Source organism: Arvicola amphibius, chromosome 11 (genome assembly GCF_903992535.2).
Source record: "Arvicola amphibius chromosome 11, mArvAmp1.2, whole genome shotgun sequence".
NCBI classification, from domain to species: Eukaryota; Metazoa; Chordata; class Mammalia; order Rodentia; family Cricetidae; genus Arvicola; species Arvicola amphibius.
The window spans coordinates 37,605,507-37,627,246 of NC_052057.2; the positions used below are offsets into that span (position 1 = coordinate 37,605,507).

The 21,740-nt window shown below is 36.0% G+C and overlaps 1 protein-coding gene across 1 annotated transcript in view; it reads right to left on the reverse strand.

Annotated features, from left to right (window-relative positions):
• Spata5 (spermatogenesis associated 5) overlaps window positions 1-21,740 on the reverse strand; it is a 167,845-nt gene that overhangs the window by 95,069 nt on the left and 51,036 nt on the right. The window contains 1 exon segment of the mRNA XM_042055936.1: window positions 19,814-19,940. Coding sequence (XP_041911870.1) covers window positions 19,814-19,940 — 127 coding nt within the window.

The following is a 21,740-nucleotide window of genomic DNA, read 5'->3' on the forward strand; positions in this document are numbered from 1 at the left end:
TTCCATAGAAGCAAACATTTACATGGGTGCTCCTGGAGCTGTAGTCTACAGATTTGCAGAAAAGCACAGTGACACATATCCATGGCATGAGTCATTACATCATACAAAGCAGTCCACTGCACTACTAAATATGCTCAATACTACTGCTGACCCTCCTCCCTCAGCTCCTGGGAGGTTCTACTGTTCCTACAATTTCTTTCACTATGTACTTTAAGCTACTCCCATGTATTTTTATGGCTTACTATCTCTGCTCTACTTGGGTAAAATATAAACCAACATTATTTGTGTGTGTGTGTGTGTGTGTGTGTGTGTGTGTGTGTGTGTGTGTGTGTGTGTGTTCTGCACTATCATAAGCTTTTGTCAAGACATATTCTTTTTACAGTAAATTGGAACTGTCAGCCTCCTCTCTCAAATTAGAAAAGAACAGTAAACTAGAAAAGGTTAGGCTACAAGCAATGAGCCAGTTAAGTCAACTCTCATTACTACAGTCAGCCATTCTGGCAGAAAGTAGAAAGAAAGAAAAGACACTGACGGCATATACAGTACTAAAACTGAATACAGCAGTTGCTCTAGTCTGGCCAAGGATCACCTCTGTTGTTCTGTGCTTTACCTGTTTTTGAAACATCGACCTTTCCAGCAAATCTGCTTCCAAAACCCACTTTGTAACCACCCACTGTGCACCATGCCCCAGGAAAGTCTCACTGCAGCTTAACTGTTAGCATCTTTCTGCTGGACTCCATTCTCCAGAAACTCACAGTTCCGCCAGGAACCCTTTATACACGTAATTTTTTAGTAGTGCTGAGAAAGAACAGTGTGCATACCTACATAAGAAAACTGAGATTATTGTTTCTTTACATATGTGTGTAGTTAAGTAACTATAAAGGGTGTGATTTCCAGCTTAACACTGCAACTGAAATGGAAGAGCTTTACATAGTCTTTCTAAAGCATTCAGGAGATTTCAGTCCACAGTGACATCCCATCTTAGCATTATTCATTTAAACCTGGCTTAGAAAACTTTTAAGTGCCTTTTCTCTTTTCCTTGAATTTGTACATTAAAAACCCCAATAAGAATTCCATATTTTGCTCATCATCTTGTGATAATTCTAAAGAATCAAAAAAATTTAAAAAGGCAAATACATAGTAAGATGTTAATAATATTTCAGAAATGGGAAACAGTTCTAAAAGAAGAAAGTCTCAACTGTGTTTATTTTGAACACAAATTTCCATACATAATTTGAACTCAAATTTCCCCACACTTCTACAGTACTATTAGATGCTGGCAAACCATTAGAATAGACAGAAACTTTAGATAGTATTTCAATTAGTACACGCTATAGATTGCAAATCACATGACAATGGGAAAGGCAGAAATGGGAGAGAAGAGAACAATGTTGTTGCTAGGCCAGTATGGAGCTACCAACAGTTAGAATAAAAACCCAGGGAAAATGTGGATGACAAATGGGATTCTTCAATTGTCAGTCTTTCCTTGTTTATAACTAAATACTTTCCAATCTATTCTACTCAAAGTAGACTTGCATCAACACGGGATAGCTAAAAATAACAAAGTTACTCATCAAGTTAAGGTGATCAGATGAAACAATCCACTGAAGCACTTGCCAAAAGTTGAAAAGCTCAAATGAAATTGGATTTCTAATATGATGAAGGACCATGTAAACACCAAACGCATGGGATTTCTGACAGTCTGAGCAGCCTGTCGTTAACTTTCACACTAAGAGAAACAGGTGCTGAGAGGTACGAGGAGTATCTGCAGCTTACTAACAGTGATGGCTCTGAAAACAGCTGATGTACACTGAGATGAAAACTTTCGGTAACACAAAAAGATAAAGTGAAACATAAGATAAAGTACAATTTAATATTCAATTAAAATACAATTTAAAATTCAAACAAGCATAAAATCAGGTATTTACCCATGATATTTTCATTCTCCACCCCCTACCAAAAGAGAACCAATAATTAGTATGTCTTACATATGCACTTTGTAACAGTCTCTAAGCTCACTGATTTACATGAGTTGCCCCACCCAATTCTCCAACACTCCTGCCAAGGAGCTATTCTTTTTTTTTTTAAGATTTATTTATTAATTATGTATACAGTATTCTCAGTATTCTTTCTGCATGTATGCCTGCAAACCAGAAGAGGGCACCAGATCTCATTACAGATGGTTGTGAGCCACCTTGTGGTTGCTGGGAATTGAACTCAGGACCTTTGGAAGAGCAAGCAGCGCTCTTAACCACTGAGCCATCTCTCTGGCCCCCAAAGAGCTATTCTTATTTTACAGACAGTAATCCTCTTCTCACACAAAGTCCAAACTAGAACTCAAATCTAGCTTCATATGACTGAAAACCCATTTCTAGTATAGGCTATCTACATAAGAAAAAAAACAAGCACAGGAAGCCGGGTCATGCTGTGCTGTGGAAAGTTAAACTGCTCATAATTAGTTTGGGCTATTTAATTGTTAGGAGGTCTACACTAAGAGGCCATCTAAATTAAAGAATGAGTATTACTTGTTCTTTGGGACTATATGAATAAATGGTCACAAGAATGAAGACTGGCTATTTAGCAAGTGTATGGTGACACTGCAATTCAGGGAAGACAGGGTCCCTCAACAACATTTACCCTCTAAGGAAATTATGATAGAATAGACTAAGTCATAATCCTATGAGAATCAATTCACATCATTTTCTGTTGAGGAACTCAATACAAAGAGAAAGGAAACCAGAATTCTAACAGTAAAACCTACAGGAATATGTAGTCTTAACATTCCCAACAACAGAAGCTAACCGCAGAGTCAATCTGAAAAGCAGAATTTAAAGGCAGTTGATAAAAGGCTTTCCTCAAATGTGCACATCCTGAAGCCACAGTACAAATTCTACCTCTTACACATTTTAGATGGAGGACCTGGAGCAACAAAGGCTTTGACTCTGGGATTCTTGTCTGTTAACAATAATCTCACACTAAATTAAAAACAAATCTTAAGAAAGAAAACATGGATCTAAGGTATTTTCCATGTATTTCTATACTACAGGCTGAAAACCACACGACTTAGAGTCCCTAATAGAAAGCCAGGGCAGGGAAGGTGAAGAGCTCAGTGGACAGAACGTAACCAGTACTCCTCACATGTTCTCTTCCTATTTTCTTGACCTAGATAGTTGCAAGATCTTTATACGTTATTTCAAATAAAAGATTAATGCTAAGTTGACCTTGAAAGTTTAACTATGAACATAATTGCAAAAACTAATAAAAGTGCACACGAAGAAATATGGCAAAAAGGATTACTGAAAAATTAAAATGGGGAGATGAAAATTATTCTAGTCATTCATAAGTAGAAAACAAAAAAATCTGAAATAGGGGAATAAGCAGAAATAAGTAGTAATATCTTAAACATGTATAGGCAGATATCCTAAATATTTGCATAACACAAATAAAACTGTAACATAATCCTGATGCCATCATATCCTATGTTAGCAGCCCTGTAACAGAACAGTCTTTCAAAGACGAAAGAAAAAGTACTGCAGCTCCAACACTTCGGATTCGTTCTAACAGTTTTGGCAGAATGGGCATTCATTTTATAATGATGATAATATAATAGTTTTGGCAGAATGGGCATTCATTTTATTATGATGAATAATATTCAATGTATTTTAAGTAAATAGAGGGATGTAAGGCTGGTGTTCTCAACCTGTACTCTGGGACTCCTTTGGTAAACCTCTCTCTCCAAAAATATTTATTTATGGCCCATAGTAGTAGCAAAATTACAGTTATAAAGTAGCAACAAAAATAATTTTATGGTTGGGGGGGTCTCACAACCTGAAAAACTGTATCAAAGGGTCGCAGCATTAGGAAGGTTGAGAACCACTGGTGGAAAGTATGATTATATTTATATCTATATAACTTACACAATTAATTTCAATAAAATAAAGCTTCATCACACCAAGCTTGAAAACAATATAACCTATGTGCTAAAAAACACTTTCCCATGTTATTTCTCTAGTGCAAGTTCTCAAAAGAAGTGGCAGATGCTATATTCTTTGAGTCTGCAAAGATTTATGAAGCTTTTATACCAAGAGAACAAAGAATAACAAATTCTTACTAAAATATTTTAATGTTTACCATAACATTTCTACCAACGATTTAAAAAAAAAAACTACCAAGAAGATGTGTTTTCAAACACAATGTTTTGCCCCCTGAATAAATCCATTTCTGAACTATGTGCATGCAAAGTTAATAAATAGAAGGAAGCACAAACAGAGCTGTCATTTTAAAATTACATTCTTAAAAAGTTTAAGGATATCATTTGTGGAACACAAAAGGGATTTCCTTCTCAGCAACATTCCAAGACAGCTCTTTCCTGCCCACGGCAGACAGGACTGCACTTGTCTGGGAGTCACTCAAGTGTTTACACAAAGGCAGTTTTCCCGAATCTTCTTATTGTGTATACAAAACAGGAGATACAAGGGTACCTCCAGTATATGGTAAATCCTGTTTAGAATAAATTTTCTCTCCCTCAGAAGAGCCAGGTTAACATGGTGGAACATTATCTGTATTACTAGTAGACAGAAACTGCCAGGAAGGCCTCGGGAAGAAAACAAATACGACCAAAAAAAATCAGCCATATTTTACAGTGTTAAGCCACAGCTTCTAAATGACTATCCCCAAAATCACAGGAAAAAATAAAGAAATACTATAATTTTAACAAAAAAATTAATAAAAGAAAAGCTGCTAAGCTAGGAAACTGTTTTCTAAGTAGTGGTCACCTACTTAGAAATAAAACAAAACAAAAACTTAAAAAACAGCCAACACCAAAATCCAACAAATAAAGTTATATTTGTCAATTTCCTCTTTTTAATTTAACAAGAAAAAAGACTATCTTTTACAGCTAAACATACTTAGTACAATTCTAAGAGATCCAGCAATAGACCTCTGAATTCTGTTCATAAATACATTATAGAATGCAGTTCACGTCCTATATAGAACGACTCTTACAGAAATAAAAATTTCATAAGCTAGCAGAATGAAATTTTGCTTTGACTGCCCCCTACTGATTCAAAATTTCTAGAACTATACAAGAGATAAAACTGAGATTCTCTTTTGAAACAATTTTTCCTAATTGTTGATTTCATTAGAATTCCTAAGAAAACTAAGAAGGGCTAAATATTTCATGTTAAAAATTATGTGGTAGTAATAGCATTTTTTGTATGTAGAATACTTGTATGTCTTCATTCAGTGGGCAAATAGTCACATAACAGCAGCTATCTGGGAATTATTCAGAACGATTTTATGTCTTCTGACTTCAAGAACTGCAAAGGATAAACAAGGTCAGAAAATCAATAACTGGACACGGCAGAGAAGCAAGGTCAAAAACAGATGTACCAAGCGAGAAAAACAGCAAAGCAACAACAAAACCTCAGGACAGAAACTATGTAATGTCAAGGTAATTAAGTGTGAACAACAGCTGTTTAGCTGTTCCTCAGGTCTTCAGGTAAGTAGGGAGGAAATAAAGGAGCTCAGTAGGTGCAGCACCCTGACTGCAGCACAACTGTTAAGGTAAGAAGGCAAGATCAGGGCAGCACACTCTGTCAACATTGAGAGCCAGGAGAGCTGGGCTTGAGCAGTCAAAAGATGATTTTAAGTCATTCAGCAGGCAATGCTGTCATGGTAGACATTCTTTCAGAAATAATGGTATAAAACAGATTCATGATAAGGTGGAAGAGGAAGAAACCAGTGTCAGAGAAACCAATTCTGAGCAACCACAATAACCCTGGGAACTGAACCAGAACAGCAGCATGATGGGGAAGAAAAAATCAGGGTATGTTTTAAATTAAAAAGGACAACCAGTGACCTGACTGGATTCAAATTTGCGTCTAATTCCTACATCATAATGATCATTAATAAATTCAATCGAGATCAAAGAGCACAGTTTACAGAACAGAAAACTGTCATTGGAGCTAATGACAATTCTAGGGATGGGTTGAAAGCAGAACTGAATTTTTCTGTAATCACTGGTGTCTTTGCAAGTATACTTTTAACACAGTTGGGAAAATGAAAGATTTTTAAGTGGAGATAAGCTACAAAAAGTAAACAAAGTGATTCATCTTGGGGGAGAAAATGTCTTCAGGGGCAAAAGAAAGAGAAAAACAACAAAAAACAGGCTGCTGCCATGTTCTACAGAAGACATCATACTTACACAGCACTGTGACACATTAATGGAAAAAGTGTTAATGCCTGTATCTAGGACCTGAGTGTTTAGAACACTAGGTATTAGAACAAGTTTTAAATTTATGGATGAGATTTGCATGCTCTCTTGCTTCCCTTGAAAACAGCCCTGGCCATGTTCAGTCTACTTTCTTTCGTCTGCTCTGGAATCCTCAAATGCCTATAAACAGTCTCTCCTAAAACCTTCCATTTAACCATACCATGAACCAGCCATTTCTGTAGTTCTTTACAGTTTCCCTTATGCACAAGGATGCCGATTTGTTATTGTTGTTGCTGTTTTTGAGACAGGGCTTTTCTGTATAGTTTTGGTGCCTGCAGAAAAAAAATTTAACGTTTTAAAAAGTAAAATGTCTTCAAAATATTATTTAATTGCAATGTACCCATCATGGTATATCTTCAATGTTTTTTTATTTCTCATCTCTAAGTTCATGACAAAATAACATTCCTTTCAAATCAGGCTCTAAGGTGGTGGAAATTTTACAGTCCATCTGGACCCTCAAAATAGAAATGTTAGTTTTATAGCTAACCTGATCCACTGTTTAAAGGTTTTTGAGTAACTGATACAGTGATCACTTTGGCTTCTGTGCCTGAATTAAAATCATTCAAGAGTTAATTTTTACTCTGAGGTTACATCAAAAAGCGTTAGCCAATAAATAAAGTGTCTGTGCCCTGTGGTTTTTAAAGGATGATCTTTTGAAACTATATAAAACATAAGATAAAGATGCTAATGTTTGGCAATTAGAAAATTCAGAAAATATACTATTTTGTATATCTGTTTTATGCTAGTACTGTATAATTTTAGCCTACCATGTGGACAGAATGATTCCTTATCATTAGTCTCTGCTGGGAAGGAAACTGAACCAAGAAAAACAGAAATAACTAAGACACACAATACGTAAATGTGATATGTAAATATATAAAGTATAAAAACTTCAAATCTTTCCTGGTTACAGACACCTATATGAGGAGAACAGTAAATTTAAAGTCAGCCTGGGTTAAAGAACACGAGCCTGTCTCAAAAACAAATCAGCACCTCCTTAAACTAAAGAACCATCAGTGTTGTCTGATAAGACTCTTCAAAGTAACTCAAAACACACACACACACACATACACACACACACACACGCACGCATGTAGCAGAAGAGGGCTTAGGTCCTCACAGATGAATTTACATCATTAGTGGGATGCCTGACTTGTTATATAGCGCTGGGATAAAAACCTAGATTCTCAAGATCTCACAGAAGAACAGAATTAAACCATCTTTATTGCCTGTCTGAATTTTAATCTCAATGACCTGAGGCATACATAAAGGAAAATTAACAAGAGAATTCAGCAAGATATTTGCTTTCTTTTTCTTTCTCTGGGTGTAGGGGGAGATTATAGTTTCCTTTTTGTAATAATATACACACATGCTCTATTTTCTTTTAGCTTAATGTTTCAAACTAAGAGGAAAATTTTTACTCTATAGGAGGCTCTAGGGTTTGGTCAAGCTCTGACTAGTTATTTAGTTATTTAGTCAATAAATAGGGTTTGGTCAAGCTCTGACTAGTTATTTAGTTATTTAGTCAATAAATAAAAACTTAAGGTGATCTCAGATATTAATGAACACTGTCTATAAGTTCCTCTCTGTAAACTTACTATGATAAACCCAGTGTCAGTGTTTTGAGTCTAATGGAAAGACTCATCATATTTATTATAATTGATCTTTACTTCTTTTCTGGTTGTAAATTCTACCATGAAAGGGAAAGTTAAGATTCGTGAAGAATAAATGTAAAATGTAAAAATGAAGATATTTGATTAAAAATTAATCTAAGTACAATATTGAAAAAATCTTCTAGTTTTTCCACTGTATCGTTTTCATATGCAGATACATATACAATATATGTATATATATAGTCACAGATATTCATATACAAACTTTATGACCAGAAATGTTCACTGCTTTCTTTGTGGTTTTCCCTCATTTTCATAACGAATAGTAACAAATCCTCTCTATTATCTTGTTAAATGTGAAGTCTGGGAGAGTTAAAAACTTGGATGCTAAAAACAACCACAGAGCACCAAATTTTAGGCTAAATCAGAATTCAAGTGTGTTGAGGAATATTATTTTAAGGTGTGTATGACTTTTGTTTATGCTTAATTTGTTTAACTCTGTGAAGCTGTGATTCTTTCTAAATGCCTAACGGCCCTAATAGAGAGCTAAATGGCCAATACCAAGGCAGGAGCAAGATAGGCAGGTTGGCAGGCAAAGAATATAAATAGAAGAAGCAATGAGAAAACAAGGAGAGGAGGACTCTAGGGGCAGTCACCCAGCCAGCCAGAGGAAGAGTGAAAGTAAGATACAAAGAAGTAAGAAAAAGGGAAAGCCCAGAGGCAAAGGTAAACAGGTTAATTTAAGTTAATGAAAGCTGGCAAGAAACAAGCCAAGATAAGGCCAGGCACTCATAAGAGTAAGACTCTGTGTGTGATTTATTTGGGAGTTGAGTGGTCCCCCCCCCCCCCAAAAAAAAAGCCAAAAGAATAAAACACTACACTAGTGCTCTTTGGTCATATTCCTGTAAATCACAATGAAGGAAACACATTAAAAATTAATGTCTTAGCCGGGCGGTGGTGGCGCACGCCTATAATCCCAGCACTCGGGAGGCAGAGGCAGGCGGATCTCTGTGAGTTCGAGACCAGCCTGGTCTACAAGAGCTAGCTCCAGGACAGGCTCTAAAGCTGCAGAGAAACCCTGTCTCGAAAAACCAAAAAAAAAAAAAAAAAAAAAAAAAAAAAAAAAAAAAAAAAATTAATGTCTTAATACAATGAAACTTGATTAAATGCAGTACTTGAACCAAACATCTGACTTAGACAACAAGAGAATCCTACATGAGAGATAACAAAATGAAGTAATGGCCAACTCCTGGCTCACATGGCAGACTAATCCCTGTTAATGATACAAATAAAAGTGATTAAAAAGTTCCAAATAAAAATCAGTTTTGATTATTTTTTGCATGTGTAACATGGTTATATAAGGCCAATTGCAAGCTCCTTGAGGGGCTGATCAAGACAAAAGCAAATGAGATCTGTCAGACTGCTTTAAGAGAAGCCCAACAATGGGAGCACATGCCTTTTAATCCCAGCACTCAGGAGGCAAAGACAGGCAGGTCTCTGTGAGTTCGAGGACAGCCTGGTCTAAAGAGTTAGTTCCAGGACAGGCTCCAAAGCTAGAGAGAAACCTAAGTACTAACTTCAAAATGAAGAATTTACTACTCTCTGGAATTAGCAACTCATTTCTACTATACAACTCTCAACTTATTTAAAAGTATGCTACAGTATAGAAATTTAAATGTTAAAGCAATCTCTAGTGAAGGCTAAGAAATAAGTAGCAGGGCTGGAGAGATGGCTCAGTAGTTAAGAGCATTGCCTACTCTTCCAAAGGTCCTGAGTTCAATTCCCAGCAACCACATGGTGGCTCACAACCATCTGTAAAGAGGTCTGGTGCCCTCTTCTGGCCTGCAGACATGCACACAGACAGAATATTGTAATATATGTGTGTGTGTGTGTGTGTGTGTGTGTGTGTGTATGAATATATAAAGATGTGGTAATTAATACTGAGAAACTGACACCATATGACTAAAATAAAAGGCAAATTTTGACACAACTCAACTTACAGCACTATGTTCATTACTTATTAGTTTTTCAACTATGGAAAACTAATCTCTCTGAACAGTAATTTTCTTATTTTCAAAACTGAAAAACAAGTTTACCTTTAGAATTATTAGAAGAATTGGAAATAATTCAATATAATGTACATTTCTTGGCATATTGTAGATGTGCAAGTGAGAGTGGTTAATAAATCTCTAGATTGTTCTAATTATTTTCAAGGACTCAATTTCATGCTTTAGAATATTAATATGTATAGTAATAAATATACTTTGGTTTTAAACTGTACTCTTGTTTTCCATAAAGCGAGTTCTGATGGCTTAGTGGACATATATTAGTGTGCATTGTATTACTATGATAAACACCATGACAAAACAGCAACATGGGGAGGAAAGGGATTATTTTGACTCGCAGTCCATCATGAAGAGAAACCAGGACAGGAACTGGCCATGCAGGGATGCTGCTTACTGACTTGCATACTCTGAGCTTGTTCAGCCTGCTATCTTATACAACCTAGAACCACCTGCACAGGGGCATCCCAGCTCACAGTGGGCTAGGCCTTCGCACATCATTTATTAATTAAGAAACTGCTCACAGACCTGCCTACTGGCAAGCTGATGGAGGTGTTTTCTCAATTGAGCTATCCTCCTCCCAGATGACTTAACCTTGTGTCAAGTTGACAAAACATTATCCTTTCTCACCATCTGAAGGACATGGGTGAACATGAAACATCAATTCATAAAATCCTAGCTGCAGAATACTGTTCTCCTCACTAACATGGCAGCTATGTAGGCAAAGTGATGGATCATCATCAAAATACAGTAACAACGGTAATAGAAAGAAAGCTAACTTCCATGAGACACTTCATAGCTAAAGGTAGTAAAATTCTCTACTTTTCATTACTTCCTCAGAGCCATCAGAGTGGTTAATGTAAGCTTTAATCATAAGCATTCAATAAAGTATTTCTGAACTACTCAAAGTATAATATGCCAAAAAATCTCCAAGAAAATCACTACATATATATCATGTAACTTAATAAAGGGACAAATTTTTAAAAATAGGAAATACTAGTTTTTTCAATGAAGTACATATAACAAAAGTTAGAGCCTGACACAATCTAGTTTGATAAAATTATAGCTGATGTATGAAAAGCGGATGCTTTCCAAATGCAATAAGGTAAGAAGAACATGTAGTTCTCATACGAACTAGTGCTATGTGTTTCAGGTTCTAAACATATCAGTGAACACAAGAGATAACAGTCCTTCCAAGTAGAGTCTGATATCTTGTACGCTAACAAAGAGTGTAAGAAACTAGGAGAGCCAGAAAGAGAAAACAGGTTGCAACATCTGCATAATGTCAGGCACTTGCTATGCTTCAGATGAAGAAGCACTGCTATGTGAGCATGCCCAGCTCTTTTCCTAAGTATCAGCTTCCTGTGAGCTATTGTAACTGGTAAAAAAAGGTGAACATTTTTGTATGGCATGGTTGGCTTCCTTTCTCTAGAACCTTATTTATTGTACATCACACACAAGTACTAAACAGATATTTGGTGAATGATCTAATAATAGCCAGAAATTAAACAGTTCATTCAAAAAGTTATGGTCCACAAGGCTTCACTTTCTTTGGTTCTAGAAACTGTATTTTTTTTTCTTAAGGGGCAAGCAAATATGTAACTTTAGTTGTCAACTATACAGTCTATATAATAACTATTATTGTCATGATTCATGAAAACGAGATACAACAGTATATGAACGAGTGTATCTGGGCTACAAAAATACCACAAACATGGGTACCAACTACTGTGGTGTGCCAGTTTCTACTCAGCTTGTTTTATATGTAGCTCACTGCCCTCAGTCTTCTGCTACATTTTCCTTGGAGCATAAACTTATCAACTGTGTTAGAAATGCTTACTCATAAATTGCCAGATATGTAAGGTCACAGAATAGAAAAATGGCTACACAATTTCACCCTTCATCTGCTTTCTACACCCCCCATCTTTTCTCCTTTGTCTCACACTGTATGTGGGTCATCAAGTAATACAATGTGAATGTTGAAGATTATATTATGGATTTCAGATATGAATAAAAAAGAATTAAGCACATAATAAGACATTTTACAGAAGTTTAGAATAAATCTCACAAAGTTATTACACTCATAAAATATCATGCCTCTGCCAATGTCTGAAAAAGGGGCAGAAACTTCATTAAAGAGGAAGGAAACAGTGTCAAGTGTCAAATATGGTATTAAGAAATTTTTAAAAAGTCCAATAAATATACTTGAAACAATCTTGCTCACCTTGCTAAGTGCTTTTTATTGCATTCACATTTCTAATTAAATAATACACACCTGTTTTAAACGTACTATCATAAATACTTTTCTGCATTTTAACACACAAAGTGAAAATTGGGGGACAAGAACAGACATCTAAAAGGCAATCTTACAACTGGCTTACTATTTTGTTTTTGCTTTTTAAGAACAAAACACAGCCCTGAGTAAACTTGTTACATAGGTCACACATTTCACTCTGTATCACAGAATGAAAGCCATGGAAGGTTAAACTGTTTGCTACTCACTATTTAGTTCCCCTGTCTACCTGCTCTATAAAATTAGAAGATGATCTTGCACTAAGGTAGTGGGGAAAGAATAGAGAGATACTTTAGATTATACTGTATTACACCACACACAACATACAAGAATGCAATCAAAACAAAACTAAACAGACTCATGTTACTGAATAACATATCTCAAAGACCGGTAAAATCTCCAGTTCTAGTCCAATGTGTTAACAATGCACACCATTCTCTAAGAATCTTTGTAGCATTCCAACTCTTACTACTTGAGAGCCGAACTCCAGGCAGTATAGTTTGAAATAATGCGCCCTTCTTGTAGACAGATGTAGCTTTGAACTCAGAAAGACAGGTAATGTGAGGTCTGGGTAAATGGGTTAGCAAAGATAATCAAAGGCTTGAAAAGAGCTAAGGAGTACAAAGCCTCACCTCCACCCAACTTGCCAAAAATTTTCTTTGCTGTTTCAATTTAAAACTTTTTTGTTTAGTGTCAGGCAGTGGTGGTACACACCTTTAATTCCAGCACTCAGGAGGTAGAGGCAAGTGGATCTCTCAGTGAGTTTGAGGCCAGCCTGGTCTACAAGAACTAGTTCCAGGAAAGGCACCAAAGCTATACAAACCATGTCTCAAAAAAACCAACCAAACAAACAAAAAACATTTAAACCAAATCAAACCAAAAACAACACTTTTTTGTTCAAGAGTATTTCCTTACTGATAAAATTTATTGATATAATTTGTAATATTAGAAAGTCTGCACATTCTTGTGCAAGAATCTAAGAATTCTGATACATACACACAGCCTGGAAATCATTTCACACCCAAATCACAAGATATTTATATAATCTCAAAAAGGTTTGGTGTATCATTTTTTGTTTGTTTTTAAGAGACAGGATTTCACTGTGCAGCCCCGGCTGTCTTAGAACTAGCTCTGTCAACTAGGCTAGCCTTGAATTAACAGAGATCTACGTACCTCTGCCTCCAGATTGCTGGTACTAAAGGTGTGTGCCACCATGACACGGTTCCCAGATCTTATTTTTATTTTATATGCATGAGTGCTTTACCTGCATGTATATGTGTGCACCACATGCATACCAGTCCTTGGAGATCAGAAGAAGGCATTGGAGTCCCTGGAGCTAGAGTTACAGGTCTTTGAACTGCATGTGGGTACTGAGAATTTAATGTGGGTCCTCTGGAAAAGCAGCAAGTATTCTCACTGCTGCGCCATCTCTGCACCTCCGCCATGTCTATTTTTAGATACCAAAGTCCTGCTGTTTCTGAATGTCACATAAATGGAATAAATAAGTACACATTGGTGTGCCTTTTACATCTGAATTCTTTCATTTAGCCTAACACATGATAAACTGATTAATCACTTCACCATTCAACTTTGCCCTTTCCTAAAGCTCACATGTCCTTTATCTCTAATTCACATAAATCTAAACATAAATCTCTTACGTTGTTACATAAATTACACAGTGAACACATCAACACAGAGGGATTGACTATTCGAAAGCAGAGCGGCTTCCACTCAAAGCATTTCAAGTGAGGATCACCATCTTGTGTTAAAACAGAGTAACTGCAACACCAAATCCATTGTTAAACACATCTGATCTGCTCACATCACTAAAATATTGCAAAGTCTGGAGCACTAACAGTTCATGATTATAGTGCATTAAAATATCTAGAGAGTCAAATTAGACTGTACATATTAAAGCTTCTTAAAATTATATGCTCACCTTTATTACTTCAAATACTACACACACACACACACACACACACACACACACACAATGAGTACCACACAGAAAAAGGCATTTCATTACTATTAATATTCTATTAAGTTTGAAAACATTATCAAATTAATTCAGCTAATGGTTCTAAAATAGTCAATATATAACTTTGGTTTCTGGCTAATTTCAACATCAGTTACAAAATTCAGGAATCCAGGAATATTTGCAATAAAAGGGAAGTTTTATTTAAACTTAAAAGTGATCGAACTTTAAACAATTATACAACTAGATACTTTTGATCTAAATAAAAATTGTTTTTAAATTTGCAGTTTTCAGGATAGCATATTAAAAAGAATCTAAATCTTGTAAGCTCAATAAACAACCGCGAAAACAGAAAATATGTAGCTTTTGACAAGTCATCTTTGTAGTAATTTTTAAATAAAAAAGTTAGTCAATCAAAGGTTTTTTTGTTTGCTTGTTTTTACACAACCACAAGCTTAAGGGTAATTTATCTCCCTATTTCTGAAAACTCTCATAGTTAAAAAAAAAGAAAAGTTACTTTGCCAACCCTGATAAGACTTGCTTTTTTTTTTAAATGAAGTCTTTAAAAAGAAACTTAAAATCTTAAGTATAAGAAGATAGCACTCAAAATGAAAAGCAACCAACCAACCCATAACTACAATAAAACGGAAAGCACAAACTTTGCTATCCTACACCATTTTGGGTAGCATTTTGAATGTTTTATTATTATATGTTCCAGCTAAAAAAATAAACTGTAGACTTTAATGATGTATACGATTGTCTACTACATTTTCAAAAGACACAGAAAATTAATAGGCTGAATACTTTTCATGAATACTGTAAGCTAAGTTCCCTGCATGTCTTTCAAATTCTTCCAAAGTTGATGTCTCTTGTCGATTTCAAGCAACTCTATTTCCTGTAGCCACTGTTCTGGCCCTGGCCATCCTGGCCAAATACATTATCTAAATTTTGATGTTTGACTGTGCAAAAGCCATGTGGCGATAATGTATATCTTCTAAAAACTACATGAAAATAATCTTAAACATCCATAACTAGGAGGAAAATGCACAACAAAACTAAACTGGGGTTCCACATCACATGAGTGAGAAAGACAATCATAAGAAAGCAACAAACACTGGAAAGGACAAGGGCAAAGGGGCACTTACACCCTGCTGGTGGGAATGTACAAGTAGCACAGGCCACTTTGGAAAGCAGTATCCAGGCTTCACAAAACTAAAAGCAGAACTAATATGATTTGCTTCATGCCTGGGAATATACCTAAAGGCACCCAAATAGCATTGCTCAGAGATGGCTACACATCTGTCCCAGTTAACTAAGGTTTCTATTGCTATGGTGAAACACATGATCAAAGCAACTTGGGGAGAAATGGGTTTATTTGGCTTATGCTTCCGAATTACTGTTCTTCATTGAAGGAAAGTCAGGACAGGAACTCAAACAGCAGGAACCTGGAGGCAGGAGCTGATGCAGAGGCTATAAGGCATGCTGCTTACTGGCTTGCTCCTGGTTTACTCAGCCACTGTTGGTAGTGCTATCCCAAACTGGTGGTCCTGAGTTTTAAATCATTAATTAAGAAAAAGTCCTACAAGGTTGCCTACAGCCCAAACTTATGGAGGCAGTTTCTTAATTGGGGTTCCCTCCTCTCAGATGGCTTTAGTTTGTGTAAAGTTGACATAAACTATCCTATTCAAGCACAACATCCATGTTTACCGCTACACAACTCAGAGTAATCAAGATATGAACCCACCTTAGCAATCTATCAACAGATGAATGGATACAAAAAATCATGTCTACATATACAAGGGAAGTTTATTTAGCTGTAAAAAAGAAATGTCATTTATAAGACAATAGACAGAACTGGGGATCATGGTATAAAGTGAAAGAATCCAAACTCGGAAAGACAAGTATCAATGTGGCCTGCAAATTTAAATACAATGGTGGGGCTGGAAACAAAACTGGGCAGTAGCAAGTAACATAACCATGTATTCAACATGTATAAGGAAAACACTAAAATGAAAGCTACTATTTTATATGCTAAAACAAATGCAGTAAATTTTAATAAGCTTACACATGCATTTCAAAAAATAAAGAATGCTGAAGATAGAATAAAAATGACATATAAGATAAAATGTTAAACCTGAAAAAGAAAAGGCCAGGTAATGAGACAGTACAAAGAAAAGACACATTTTTTAAAAATAAGGAAGGGGAAGGGAAAAGGAAAGTGAAAGAACAATTCACACAAACTGGATCAAGGTCATCAACTGCTACGAGCAGAAGTGCTCTTACTTGAAATAGCACTGGTTTTACAGTAGTAGATGTACAAGTAGTAGTTCTAGCTAGGAGTCTGAGTCCAGAATGTGAAGTCTACATATGAATGGACACCTATGTAGATTAGAAAAAAGGGTGGAACTATATGAGTTGGAACTTTACATCAGGGCTCAGTGCATCAGGAGAGCTACACAGTGGAAAAGCACACTTATCTCTAAGTATATCTCTGTTCATATGCTGACATCACAAGACAAAACCGCTCATCAAACAACTAAACACAGAATCTCAACTTTCCAAACTTAAATATCTAAATGTCAAAATCTTAGTGATCACAAATACCAAAAAGTGAATTCCACCAATTCCCAATCTAAGTCCCAATGCCACTCTAAAATTAAAAGTCATTAGTAAATACTTATTATTGTCACATAATAAAATTACATATATAAGAATTTTGAGGAGTTACCCAGTTGAACACTAGCCTAAGAAATTGTACTGTAAAAAGATGAAGTGCTAAGAGAACACCAAGAAGTGGTGTAGTGACCTTGAAACTATCACAGCCTTCTAGTATAGCACCGTATCACTGCCTCCTGCTACAGCCACTCTTCTATGACAGACTACAAGCACAGCAGTGTATCACTACTCATGTAAATCACCAAGCAGCTCCAGAGACCATACACAGTACATATACTTAGACAATTCGTAGAAAAAGGGAAGGTAAACTGTCTTTTAAGAGTGTTACACAAGAAAACTTTAATGAAAGCTGTCACCAGGCTAAGTCATTTAGTTTGATTCAGAAGGACGTAGAGGAAATTTACCACTCAAAATCCTACTTCAAGAAACAGAATTAACACTGAAGGCACTCAACATCAGGGAAGCAAAGGTATCCATAGGAGTTAGCAATTGATATAGATATGAATAATTTGCATTGGTATGGATTTTAAGGTCAATTTTGTTATAAGTATATGTATTTCTGATCTTGATTAAGGTGTTGTGATTATGCAGTTCATTTAAAAATGTAATGTATATAGGTTGTTAATGAATAATCATCGATAATAGTCAAGCTTGTGGTCATGTTAGATTTTCTAGATATGTAGAGGTATATTTCAGTTAGATAGACATTCTTCATATCTTTCAAAGGCTACAGAATATGGCATTTTAAATGACTTAATAACTTAGGACTGTTCATGACAGTGAGACACGTCTGCTCCTGGCAGCACCAATCTACTTCAAGAGAAAGATGGCCATCAAAGAGGCTCCTTATGGAGTTTGATAGCCATTTGGGCAAGAAACTGCTCTTGCCTGGACTATTGCATAAACTGGACACAAAGAACCCGCAGAGAGGACTGCTGAACTTGCCTAAAGGTGAGATGGTCTTTCGGGGTTCCTGATTCATGAAAGAGTCTGCGAGACGTTCTGCAGGACACAGCAGATAGTGACTGTCTTTGAAATTTCCTGCTTCATGGAAAAGTCTGCTGGATACTGTGGGCCTGAAGGCTGAAGATGGATGCCCCAACAGTACAGAGGAACTTTGGGTGACTGTCCATGCAGCGAGGTGTCACTATCACTTCTAGAGTTTGGAAGTTGCTTATTTCTTGTTTACTTAGGTAATATTATACCCTTCTGGAGTCTTTGGAGTTGAAGAATAGATAGTTATGGTTTTCCTTAGATATGATAAAAGATAAATATAAATATTGTAACTGGAATTCTTGCTTGATAACTGTTTTGTTATATGTAATTTTACTATGTTAAAGTGAAAGCCTTTCTTTTTTGTTTAAACAGAAAAAGGGGAAATGATGTAGGTGTGTCTTCTATCGATCTGTTGATTTCGTTGGATAATAAAGAAACTGCCTTGGCCTATTTGATAGGCCGGCCCTTAGGTGGGTGGAGTAGACAGAAGAGAATGCTGGGAAGTTAGTCAGACCACCATGCCTCTCCTCTCTGGGACAGATGGATGAAGCCAGCCACCAGGTCAGACATGCTGAATCTTTCCCTGTAAGACACCACTCGTGGTGTTACACAGATTATTAGATATGGGTTAGTCAAGATGTGAGTAAGAGGCTGAAACTAATGGGCCAGGTAGTGTTTAAATGAATACAGTTTGTGTGTTGTTATTTCAGGGCATAAGCTAGTATGCGACCGGGAGCCGGGTGGGACAAAAAGCAGGCCTGCCCGCAGCTCTCACTACAAGCGATGACAAAAATGAAAACCTTAACAGGTTAAACAAAAAATCACAGTCTTTCAACTGGGGATGGCAAGAGTGGAGGAGGGTCTGAATGAGGTAATCCTTGAGGGTTGTACCACCACGTTCCATACTTCTTGATAAAATTTATTCCTACCTTTCATACAAATCTGTGAGATATTCAGTACTCACACATATCCTACAAATGGTCAGGCATCAGCTGGCTTGTGCAAATGCAGCAGCAATAAGGGAAAGCAAGTCCACTTAACTGCTGTTGACCAAAGCCTTCACTACACAGCCAAAGGCCTAATTGAACTTAACAAAACTGCTCTTGTAACAAAAGGATCCTTCTTACCTTCAAAGGCTCTTTTAAAAGTCACAATTTAAAAACTTCTGAGAATTACATCTATGGTACATATTGTGAGAACAGAACCCATTATTATTTTCATTCTAATACAGTGAAAGCAATGGTTAGGACAAGATTTCTATAAAGTTATGGTGGGTTACATGATTCTCTTAAGTATGAAATGGCTTAGACAATTACCATGACATAGAGGAAAATGCTAAAAAAAAAATCCTCAAGAAGCCTAAACTAGCTTTAAAAAAATGTCTTGAATAGTTAATTTTCTAGAGATATAAAAAAAAAAGTTTGTGGCAGCAGTAAGGGGGTAGAATGGATGCTGGAGAGTTGCAAAATACTTTCATTAACAGAGTACTTCCCTGGGTGGCCTTGGACCTAGTCATTCTCCCCATTTTTCATTGTAATTCTCAATGAAAGGGTATGACATTTTGCGTTATTAAGAGGCTGGCTAGTCCATTCCAACTCTAGTTCATCTACACTCAAGAGAATAAAACCTGGGACCAGAATTTTCTAATACCCTTAGTGTAAATACAAATGTAAATACAAATAGTCAAAACTCCACTCAAAACTTTCTTGAACACTGGGAGACTGGTTCACAAAAAACCATAGGTTTCTCTTGTCCTCTAACAGGAAGTAGTAAATCTGTAGCATGTAACTAAAACAGTTACACATCCTCCAATGGCCTCTTAATGAAAAACTCAAAAGAGTGATACAACAAAACAAACTAACAATACAATACAAAAGACATAAACCCAAGTAACTACAACACCCATATCACCTCCTTTCTTACCTTGTCAATTCTGTCTGGGCGATTAGTAGCTGCCAAAACAGTTACATCTTTTAGTTGTTCAATCCCATCCATCTCTGTTAACAGCTGAGCCAATACACGGTCTGCAACATTCCCAGCACCTGAAGAACTGATATTTTGCAAACAGTTTTAAAAATCTTCTTTTCTATCCTAAATACACTTACTATTTTAAAACTTCTTTATAAGAAAAAAGATATGTTTACAAATGTGTGCTTGAAGAGTCATTAGTAACTGAATTATATCAAAAACTATATTCCAATTGTTTCCTTTCCTATATCATCAAATAAGGTGATTTTTCTAAAACTAAAATAGTAAATGAAACTAGGATTGGGAAGCTAGATGTAAGATTACTTTAATCAGTTCCTCAAATACACAAAGAATTAAAGACAGTCAAAATTTATATCTGCAATATATCTATTGACAGGGATAGGTACTGAAATTAAGTTCTCTATGATATAGACACATTGCTCAAAGGAAGGCTGAAAACTCTACATATCTCCCAGGAATGGAATGTCTCTATCTTTCTAGATGCACAGAAGTTATCAAGTATTTTAAAAACACAGCAGCAGGTGGGTAGTCACCACAGCCCCCATTTCTGAACAAACTGGCTCATTCATGAACTCATTCACAAAGCCAGTTCTACAGATACAAAACCCTTAAATCAAGTAAGAAAACTGTAAGAGAACCCTTTATCAAGATCAAAAGATAACAATTCTCATTCACAATCATGCTATTTCTTCGGATCTACTCAGAACTATGAATTATCTAATCTACGGAATGAAACAGCACTGTGTGTATATTAACACACAGATAGCCAGTGAAATGTACTGGGGAGGATCAGAAAAGAACACAGAGTCTTCTGTCCTCGGATGAATATTATCTTCACACATTTAACATATGCTAAATGTGACAGGACATTTATATCACCATGCATAGTTACTGACAGGACTCAGATTTCAACATACGGTAGAAGCTTAAAAACTTACTGACCATCCATAGGACAGAATCATCAGACCCACAACTTACAAGTGGACATGAGGTATTATACGTAAGTTGACTTCAAGTGGTCCTTTGCAGTATTTAAACTCTTCAAGGTAAGAGAGTATGTGAGTCCTCATCCTATCGTATTAGTTGACTATTAGGTAAATAGATCTGCTACCTAACTCTAACTAAAAGTAATTTTGAATGTTTTAAATAGTCTATATCCTTTAGAACAATTCTCCACAATACAATATTTCCATGAGTCTTTAGCAATCAAATAGCAACATTAGCAAAAATTCCAAGAGTTCATAATTACTAGATGAATAGTCAAAGCAGAAAGCGCAGATATTAAAGTATAAGTGAATAAAAACAAAAATTAACAGCAGAAAAATGAAATACAAATTTATTTAAAAATATCAATAATAGCCATAGACATAAATTTAAAAAACCTATTTGGATATTCTGTTACAGCACACCAACTGAATTAATTTATCTTAAAGATTAAATATAACATGGAAGGCCTCCAGCAGAGTATTCAGCACGAAGGATATACCAGTAGGTAGTAGTTATAAGTAACACCATAATTACCATTCTCACAATTTAATAAAGATACATGTCATCATTTAAAGTTACCCTAAAGAATCGAAATGGAATGTGGTCCATAAGTATATCAATCACGGATAGGGGATGGAGATTTAGCTCAGCTAGTGTTTGTCTTGTATGCCAAGACCTCTTAGGGTTGATCTTCAGAACACACAATCTCTCTCTCTCTCCCTCTCCCTCTCTCCCTCTCTCCCTCCCTTCCTCTCCCTCTCCCTCTCTCACACACACACACTCAAGAAGAGGCAAAGGACCATAAAGAAGAGGAAGGACAGGAAAGAACAGTAAGTAAGGGACAGTAGCAGTGAGGAGAACATAACATAAGATT